This window comes from Tarenaya hassleriana, unplaced genomic scaffold (genome assembly GCF_000463585.1).
Source record: "Tarenaya hassleriana unplaced genomic scaffold, ASM46358v1 Cleome2, whole genome shotgun sequence".
Taxonomy (NCBI): domain Eukaryota; kingdom Viridiplantae; phylum Streptophyta; class Magnoliopsida; order Brassicales; family Cleomaceae; genus Tarenaya; species Tarenaya hassleriana.
Window position 1 is genome coordinate 9,134,175 of NW_010965372.1, and position 9,878 is coordinate 9,144,052.

The 9,878-nt window shown below is 39.3% G+C and overlaps 3 protein-coding genes across 5 annotated transcripts in view; all 3 read right to left on the bottom strand.

The window, feature by feature from the left end:
• Nucleotides 1-675: 675 nt before the first annotated feature.
• LOC104813189 (protein LTV1 homolog) lies at nt 676-3,778 on the bottom strand. 2 transcript variants are annotated; one of them, XM_010540737.1, is made up of 6 exons: nt 3,672-3,778; nt 3,002-3,478; nt 2,295-2,669; nt 1,403-2,044; nt 1,124-1,253; nt 676-892 (listed from the first exon to the last, which is right to left on the bottom strand). In XM_010540737.1, exons 2-5 carry the CDS (start codon nt 3,404-3,406, stop codon nt 1,125-1,127), a joined length of 1,551 nt encoding a protein of 516 aa, XP_010539039.1. In that variant the 5' UTR covers nt 3,407-3,478; nt 3,672-3,778; the 3' UTR covers nt 676-892; nt 1,124. The 2 variants fall into 2 exon arrangements, with proteins under 2 accessions (XP_010539039.1, XP_010539040.1); XM_010540738.2 differs by having other exon boundaries at nt 3,002-3,551; nt 3,672-3,738.
• Nucleotides 3,779-4,751: 973 nt separating this feature from the next.
• LOC104813190 (probable transcription factor PosF21) lies at nt 4,752-8,498 on the bottom strand. 2 transcript variants are annotated; one of them, XM_010540740.1, is made up of 5 exons: nt 8,316-8,498; nt 6,921-8,049; nt 6,698-6,830; nt 6,480-6,564; nt 4,752-5,198 (listed from the first exon to the last, which is right to left on the bottom strand). In XM_010540740.1, exons 2-5 carry the CDS (start codon nt 8,039-8,041, stop codon nt 4,969-4,971), a joined length of 1,569 nt encoding a protein of 522 aa, XP_010539042.1. In that variant the 5' UTR covers nt 8,042-8,049; nt 8,316-8,498; the 3' UTR covers nt 4,752-4,968. The 2 variants fall into 2 exon arrangements, with proteins under 2 accessions (XP_010539042.1, XP_010539041.1); XM_010540739.1 differs by having other exon boundaries at nt 6,921-8,059.
• A 948-nt stretch (nt 8,499-9,446) lies between these two features.
• The window catches only part of LOC104813191 (protein BASIC PENTACYSTEINE6-like), a 3,590-nt gene continuing 3,158 nt past the window's right edge, over nt 9,447-9,878 (bottom strand). The window contains exon 4 of the mRNA XM_010540742.2: nt 9,447-9,597. The gene's annotated coding sequence lies outside the window, so the exon portion shown is untranslated. The remainder of the gene's footprint in view (nt 9,598-9,878) is intronic.

Consider the following 9,878-nt stretch of genomic DNA (forward strand, 5'->3'; position numbering starts at 1 on the left):
AATGGATTTCAAACATCAGCCATCCACAATGATTTAGCCTCCCGAACGGCTCGTTTTCCGGCCAACTACCTGAATCATTTCGGCTCCCTTCTGAGCCTTGAACAGCTCTTTCTTGATCATAATAATAATAAAGAGAATGTGGGTGTGCTCTTTCGGTAACTTTGTGAATCTGAAACGCCCTGAGATCCAGCAACACCGTCTCTAGTGAATTTAATGATCCTTGTAAGCTCTCTCTACCCATCTCCCAACTTCTGTTGTGGAACTCGTTGTCCGAAAAAACCACTTGGAGGGCGAGATACCCAACAACTTCCACCACTTGGTGTTTCTACAAGTCATCGATCTCAACCACAAAATCTCTTAAATTCCCGAAAACGGTGGTGTGAGCCGAAACAAGTTGGTCGCTTCAATCGCGTTAGACGGCTCTTGCCGTTGAACTTGGTCCGAATGCATTAATGATATGCATTCGGACCAAAAGTATGATGAATTCTGGATTCTCAAGCATTTGGTATATACAGATGCAATAATGATATGCGTGGAAATGTGTGCATATGCAGATAATACGGTTGTGGAGAAAGATATTGAGACAAGTTCCAGAACCAGGTCCTGATGCAAATCCAGTGTGCTCATACATACATGTTTGCAATCGTGGATGGCAACGGGTCTATGAGAGACCGATTAGGTCCGCAAAGTGTAACCAAGATGAGGAAAATTCATTAGAAAGATTTTGAAAGTCAGACAACTTGGAACGGTCTGGACATTGAAAGATTTTGAGTTCTTACGTTCTCATCAAAACCAAACAAGATAAAAAGCATTTAAGAAACCACTCTTGGTGTAGACAAGTAGGGATCGGGGTCAGAATCCGTCCCATACCGCGGAAATCCCATGCTTTTACCTGTTAGTCGGCAAAATAAAGAAAAGACAGAGATCAGTATCGACAAGTTTCGGGTTTCTAACTCACATTTAAGGAACAGAATGAGGAGGGGTTTGTTAGTAGTACAATCTGAAAGGGGTATACTCATAAGCAAATATGTTTTTATTGTCTGCTTCAGCCTTCACTTGATGCCAAACATATATAAAATCCAAAATAATAAAAGAGGAAGAAAGAAGATGTCTAAAATCTTACTTTACAGATGGATTGAAGATGGTAAAGACACAGCAACAGCTCTTTGGGCAAGCTGAGCTTCGAAACGGTACAATCCTTTCATTTCTTTCTTCGCCCGCCTCGCTTCACGCCTTTCATTCTTTACAGCAGCCTGCATCCAAATTTCAACCCGGGATTACGAGGAAATTTCAACAATTTCCCTAGCAAATGGGTAAGGAAAAACGCTAAAACTCAATTTACCCATTAAAGGATTGCATAGACCAAAATGAAGCATGAAAGATATAGAAGCAAATATCATACCTTTCTCTCTTTCTTCTCCTCCTTTGACTCTTGGCCATGGGGTTTCCTCTTGAGGGGTTCGTTTTTCGGGATTACAACGTCTTTGGCTTTTGCCGAGATTTGTTCAGACTTTCTCTGAGGCAAAAAATCAACTGGAAGCTTCTCTTTTCCCTGGAGGGAAATCATTTTACCACTGGAACTCAACGCTTTAGCTACGGTTTCACTCAGCTTATGTTTCCTTGCTGTCCCTGGAGCTTGGATTTTACCAGGGTGGTTGTCGAGATTTGAATAGGTAGTGATTATGGTTTCACAATCCCACTTTTCGGATTCATCACTGGATTCCTGTACAACCACCATTTCTTCAAGGTCATCTTCGTTTCCATTTTCATATTTCTCAGCATATTCTGCGCAACGACGGATAATAACTGCAGCAGAGTCCAGTAACTCTTTGTCTTTCACCACTTCACTGTTCTTCAACAGATCCGCGGGATTCAAATACTTTTCTCCAAGCTCAAAATCATCTGGATTTTCATTCACAATACTCTGAAGCCTGAGAGCCACAGAGCCTTCTTCTTCTTCTCCTTCTTCTACTCCTCCATCTTCGGCTAGGTAACCGTTGTAGTCATCATCATCAATATAGCTTCCATATTCATTAAGCTCAAGCTGCAAGAAACCATTGATACCACAATAAACTAACTGGGTCCAGTATCGATCAGGGAAAACAAAGTAAACCCGAAATTTTATGTTTGGAAAAGTTTTAGGGAAAGGAATAAACTGAAAATGCATAAACAACCTCAAATTTAAAGCATGTAATTTGGCCGAAAAGCCAAAAGTATGGGTAAAGGAAAACATTGAGGAAGTTAGCGAATGAAAGAAGATATGAGAAGATTATGTGGAGGTAAAGAAGTCTAACCAGATCAAACTGCTCATCAAGATCACGACGAATCCAAGGCTTGGCACTGTAATGTAAGTCCTCTTCACCATCAGATTGATCTCTTAGCTCATCACTTCCTCTATTGCTTGCCTCAGGTCTTTCAGGAAACATATTGTTCATACCTGAACCTTCCCCTTGTTGAGGAAGATTTGCTCGAATGACAAAGTCTTCCTCCAAATCCTCAACATCGGAACCAACCTCAGATAAATCACTGTTCTCAAGCAAGGCAGCCACTTCAGGATCCATAACTCTTTGCACCCCCACGTTAAAAGTGCTCGATGCCACACTATAAATTGACTTCTCATTAGCATCCTTTTCCGAAGCAGGAACTTTAACCCGAGAAGCATCATATGCCTACAAAAACGAAACAAAAACACAATCTATAACCATTACTCCCACCGACAACAACATAAAGTAAACAAATTCTTAAGAGACAGAGCTTTATATTACCAAGCCTCCAGTGCCCTAAATGACCAGGGTCTAAAACTTAAACACCATAATTCAAACCAATGGATCAAAGCATAAATCAAGCAAGTGTTCGTCAGCACAAAAACAGGGACTATAAGAAAAGAGAACTGATCCAGAACATTCATGGCAGCACATAGAGAATCATTGCACATACAGAAACATCATTATACTGACTATACCTATTAACAAATTCAAGATTTTATGAGACAAAAACTAACCTTGACATCGCGAGGAAGCTCATCAAACTTAGCCTTGGGATTGAGATAAAAGGCAGAACCAGCACCAGTATTCTTAATCTCTCTCAAGTGTGCCAAATAATTATAACCATCATCAGGAAAACCCAACTCTAGTATCTCCTTCCTCAAATCATCCGGCAACAGATTTCCATCACCCGAATTGTCGAAATACCCATCGTTGTAATCTTCAGGAGCGTCTGCAAACAAAGAGCTGGAATCTCCGTGTTCGTCGGAGAAACGACCGACATTGACAGGGTTGCGATCGACACGAACAAAGACCTTGTCGCCCCCTGGCGAGTCACTGAATCTCGGGTCAGACGAATCACGGGGACACAACTCGAAAGTTGCAGCCTTTTTCTTGTCAATGAACTTCTTCGTCTTGCCCATTATCGCTAGTTTCTTCGAGATTCAGCAGCACAAGCGGCAGACTCGTTTGACTATGGGACTCTCAGTTAAACCCTAGAAATCAAACATGTAGCCGCCATTAACTAATCATCGATCAAGCTTTAGGACTCGGTGTTTAGACTGAAAACTGAAAAGATTCATGTAAGCCAAACATCTAAACCCAAAACAATTACACCGTCGTGCTCAGAATTTCGTAAGAACTCCGAAAAAAAGACAATAGAATAGAGGGAAGACGGAGGGAGCTCACCGGCGAGATCGAGAGAGAAGCCAACGGAGACGGCAACAGAGGAGTCTTGGTTGCGGTTGCGGAAACCCTCACTAATCTCTCTTAGCCTTCTCTTTATATTTTTAGATTTAATAATTTGTATATTAATAATAAATGACGTGTACTCACGCACCCTAATGGTAGGGTTGTGTTACGCTACAACGATAGACAATGTCGTAAATATACGGTAGGGAAAAGGGTAAAACAGTCATTTTAATGATACAGGCTGCTTTAGTTATGAAGATGGCGGTTATATAATATTTTCAAGGAGAAGAACAGAACATCATCCATGGCGGCAGACTCAGCACAGGATATTGGGAGAGACAGAAGAGAAAATTTGATGAAGAAGAAATCCCATTCGAGACCAAATTTCGTTGGTTGCTCCTATCCTATCCACTGTTAAAATTCCTTTAAATTAATTTTCAAATTTTTTTCACATTTACTGCACCGTCCATAGATTTCTCAGTCCAAATCCTTCTCTGGCCAACGCAATTTCATCCCAATTGATTCTAAGACTGCGACTGTGGGTTTCAACGGTCAAAACATTCGTCCATTTGTTCATCTTTGAGTTTACCCTTTTTGATTTCTGTCCGAATCTTTTTCACATTTTTCATCGGTTTCGCGGACAGTCAAAAAGGAATTAGGGTTTCCGCTTTGGGCATTCATCTTTTTGTATTCATCTTTCCGTCGGATTGTCAGATTTATGAGAAAGACTAGGGGCATTTACCACTTCTCCTTCTTGGAGTTTGCCCTTTTGACCCATCAAATGGTGGTAGAATGGTTTTCCTAGTTATGACAAAGTCCGGTGATCGATTCTACTGTGAAAAAGAGGAGACGCAGTTAATTATGGAACTAAAGAAAGGTTAACTACGAATTTAGGGGACACTGAACCTCCCGATTATTTTAAAAAAAAAAATTCCCAAAATAAAATTGTAAAACATGTTTAGTTGATAACCATTGAAAACAAGGTAAGACAGTTGCCAAAAGACAAAAAGTAGATGATTATTCGCCAAAATCTCAAAGGGCATTAAAAACCAAAAAATAAGAAAACAAAAACAATCGGAAAGATAAAACGAATATCATTTAAAAATGAGCATACACATACAGAGACAGACAATTCAGGTTATCTTGCGACAACAAAAAATTAAGGCAACGGAGTTAAGACAAATAAACAAACTAGGAAGCTAATAATCCCCAGAGAACAAAAGAGACTCTGAACTGAAAGTGTTGGATCAGATTCGCCCTGTCTGAAAACAAAGAAAAACATATCTGGAACAACTTACAAGGGCTCTTTTACTTCCTCCGAGCTTCCCTGTTCGGTCTGTGGACTCTGATGAGTCTGGTGGTGCTGTTGATAGATGTTGTTGTGAGATTGAGTTGGGAGCACACCAGACTGAATGGAGAGCTGTCGAGCCATTTGGTCCGAGATATGGTTCTCCCCGCCGAACTCTGCCGCCATTGACTCTATCTTCAGCCTCTGAACTTCCGTAGCCAACGCCTCGTTCAACGCTGCAATAATTTTTCACAATACCCCGAAATCGATTCATAATAGGCAACACATAATACCCACGTGTAGCTGCCGAGAATGGAAACGCGACACTCTTTACAATACTGGGTTGGTGATCGACCTCCAGGTTTAGCTCGAGAAAGGCCCATTCCGAGAAGTTTAGTCTGTTCAGTTCTGTTACTTTTCCTATTTTGTGCCGGATCGTAATAAAAGGAGCATTTCCTATTAAGAAGTAAGGTTATCAAAGAGTTTTTATCAAGAAAAAGAGATCCCCAAACTCCGTGAGGTTGGGAAAATACTTCGATAGATCCTCAAATCACTATCAATTTACAGTTCTACACTGGTGTTGGGGAAGAGTTTTCGAAGTTTTTGGATTTTAAAACTGAAAAAACTGACAATTAAGGCCTTGAATGGTGGGAGTTTTTGGAGTTTTTAAAATCCAAAAACCAAAAAAAACATCATTCAAGTTTTTACAAAATTACTTTTCCTAAAAATTTGGAAAGCTATTTTAGTGAAAAAATCAATGAAAAACCAAAAACTACTTTTTTTTTAGTTTTCAAATATTATAAAATCCAAAAGCCAAAAACCAAAAACCCCAAATAAAAGCATCTCCATTCAAAGCCTAAGTATTTTAAATTTTGATTTTCTTAAAAACCTGGAAATCTACTTTATAAAAAAAATCAACTAAAAACCAAAAGCCACACTTTTTTAGATTTACAAACTTCTGAAATCCAAAAGCCAAAAACCAAAAACTGAAAACCAAAACCAAAAACTAAAACCAAAAACTCAAAATAAAAATTAGTGTCATTCAAGGCCTAAGTTATCTGTCAAGAGAAGAAAAAAAAGGGCAAACATGTCTATGTTCTTGATTAAACTCATCATCAATGTATATTGTATATCAGCCAACTTAAATTTGTAAATTTCTGCAGAACAAGGAGCTAACTACGTGATTCATCTAACAAATTTTCTTCAAGACGATGTAAACGTGCATGCGGTAACATACATTCTCCAGCTCGAACCCGAGGGAATGGAAGATCATGCAAATGTCAATATCGGTATTACCAAAGTAAAAACTTTATATTTTGGATTGTTGAGCATACATGGGCTAGGTAACGAGGAGGAGTTCCTTGGACAAGCTAGATAATCTAGGATACTGGAGATGAACTTAATAGAATTCCCAAAATATAATTCGTAAGAATGGTACACCACAGATTAGATAGGCCAGGCCGGAAAAGATAAAACACGTAAACAGAACAGAACTGAGATAGAGAGGAAGGAAATACCGTCTTTGAGTTGTGCCTGTTGTTCCATGGCCTGAAGCCGGAATTTCAACTCATTGTTTTGATTAGCAAGTCCAGCTGAATCTCTCTGAAACCAGGCAATTAAGACAAAACTCCAAGTGATTCATGATTATCGTCAACCCAAGAAAACAAGAAAACTGAACAGAGCTCTATATGGAAAATGAAAAAAGAAAATGTATTATGATGATTAGTCGGTTGACCTGCAATATTGTAAGTTGAGCAGACAAGGTGGTGGCTTCTGTCTGTAGGGTCTGCACTTTATGTTCCAGTTCAGCAATATAACGCAACTTACGCTCCTTTGAACGAGCAGCAGATTGACGATTAGCCAAAACCCTGAGACCAAAACAATAGTAACATTAGATCATAACTATTCATGTCCGGCAATAATACATAGATGAAAGTAAATAACAAACAGCAACAAACCTCTTGGCACGTTTGGGATCTGATGACGCAATTTCAGCGAGCTTCTCATCCTCCATGATCTTCTTCAGTTCTGCTTGACTGAACTCTCCTCTTGCAAACTCAAAGTTCAAGTTTTTCAAACCCGATTCACTCGGAAACTGTTGACCAGCTTGAGTTCCCAATGGAGGAGGAGAAGCCTTTAGAGATGCATCGTCGAAAAGAAAATCTGCCCCCATGTAGCTATCCACCGAAACGCTTCTTTGGTGCCGTCCAGTTGGCACAACATCTCCACTAGCAGTCCTCTTTATCCCTTCCCTCCTCCTCGATGCAGCACTTTCAACCTCGTTATCACTGCTATCTCCTCCTCCATTTGTCTTTGAACCACTCGCTCTGCTGTCCAAATCCTTTTCTTCAGTGGCTCCCGAGCTTAGAGAGCCGATATTATCCAGGCTCATGTAAGCATCGACCAAATCATCAGTTAGCTCCCCTTCCAGTTTCCTCTCGCCTATCCCTTCAGCCACACTCCTACCATCACCACTCCACTCAGATTCCCGTTTCACCAACTGTATCGGCTTCTCCACTTTCGAACTTGGGACCAGCCGATTCATCATTCCCATGTTTCCAAGATGTACGGAATTCGGTGACGACGAAGAATGAACCATACCCAAAAACCCTAATGGTGTATCACTGCTTGACCGCCTATGGCCCTTACGAGGAGGCAGTCTATTCAAAATAGCAGAAGTCTCATACTCATTGCTTCTAGAAAATGGCCAAGGCAACTGCTGTCCGCTGATACTCCCTGACTTATCCTCCATTGACACATCCAATGACCCGAGCTCAGAAGTCGGAGAAATAGACGAGCCCTTGAAGGGCGACGGGCTTAAGGGAGGTAAGGAGTCGAGGGAAAAAAATGGGGGCTGAGACAGGGACCGAGAATGGGATGGACCTGGGTTTGAATTCCTTGAACTAAGTTGCTGACAACCTAAACGAGACCCTGCTGCCTGGACATAAGCAAAGGTTGCCGGATTGTTTGGATGCGAAGGAGGAATACCAGGTCTCTTGCTGCTGTCGGGACTCGTACGGATTTGACCGGCCGTTGAAGCCGACATTTCAGAGTTGTTATTCTCCCTGTATCTCTCCATGTTCTATGCTACAAAACCCTAGAGACAATCAACTCATAAGCAGATAATTCCCAACCATTAACAACAAACCCTGAAATCTAATCCTCACTCTCTCTCTCCCCTCTACTCTGTACTACAATAAAATCGGTCAAAGTCCTAAATGACTTGCAGAGAATGGCGATTACAATTTCCAAGAATCAGATATAAACCTGAAAAATCCAAGACTACGCAACCGAGAACTGTATGTACAGATACACACGCATATAAGTGTGTCTATGAATATATATACATATACCTGGCAACAAAAACCCTAGCTCCTCCCTCCCTCTCTCTCTCTCTCTCTCTCTCTCTGTCGAGGTTCAATGAACAGGGAAGCAAAGCAGCAGTAGCTCTTCGGAAATGAAAAGGCAGAATCCAAAATGCGCGAATCCGGCAGAAGATTATCTCAGAAAGTCTTCGTTTTAAAACCTCCAAAATTCCCAAAACCAGTTGCAGACTAAATGTTGTCTGAAAATCTTAAGACAAAAAAAAACAAAAATAAATAAATTGGAAAAAAAATATTCCCAAGTTTCTTCCCCCATGATTTACGTTTCTTACAACAATGGCCCATATGTTCATTATTCCACTAAATAAATATATTATTTTTTATTGACACGATAGTTATGTAACATTATGTTTTAATTTATCAAAATGATTTTGCACACAATACAAATTTGATATGGTTAAATAAGTTATTTTAGAAATAAAAAATTATGCTTGTTGAAAATGCCGAGAATGTTGATAGGTGATTATTTTCCCTGCTCGGTCTTTTTTCTTCTTTTTATCAAAACACTAATGGAAAGGCGATCATTTAAAAATAGGGGGAGGTTAGATCACCCAAAAAATGGTGGGGTGTTAAATGAAATGATAAAAGAGTACAGGGATCGAATCAGAAAGAAAATCCATATTAAAAAAAAGATAATTTATTTGACGCGTTTTCGGATTTACTTTTATGTTAAAACGTGAATAGAAGGTATGGTCTAATGGGCCACTTGATTGATGCAACGTTGTCCTATCGCATTTATTTATAAATCTGTTTTTTTTTTCTCGGTAAAATGTGAAATGAAAATATTGTAGTGTCATAAAATGCCGATATTTGTAAATTATAATTTTTTTTTCCAAAAAAAACTGAAATTACTCTTGAATAATAGAAATTTTCGATGGTAAAACCTTTGAATTGTTCGTTGGACGCATCTATCCGGTGAGAAAACCTCCGAGTAGATACGAAAATTTTGAATACCAATAGAAAAACGAATTAAAAGAAAGTTTATGAAATAATAACAAGTATCTTTTATGAAATAAATAAAATCTACAAATGAGAGAGAACTAATACATACCGATAGGTTATTAAGATATAAAAGATGAAATCCAACAGTTGGTGGCGCAGTGGCTGAAATGTGGCAAAGTCATCATCGAAGTCATGACTTCGATTCCACTGGTGGGGAGGGATATAATTTCTGGATCAAAATGGTCCATATACAAAGATTGGTCTCGGGCCTAGTATGAATGTAGTCGGGCCGAAGGTCTGGGAAACCATCCTGGTTATAAAAAAAAAAGATATGAAAGATGAACGATTGATTGTGTTATTCAAAGCGGGTAACGAGAGAGAATATAATATGGTGCTAAAAATTATAGATATTATATAATGAAGCTGAGGGTATTTTAGAGAGTTTGATACTAAAAAGAATAATTTATAAAATGGAAGAAAAAAGATTTAGCTTATCAATATCACTCTAAAAATGGCACATTTGGACAATTTTACTTTTATTATTATCAAGTTTATGGGAAAAACGATTTTTTCTTTGTAGGGAAGGTGTGC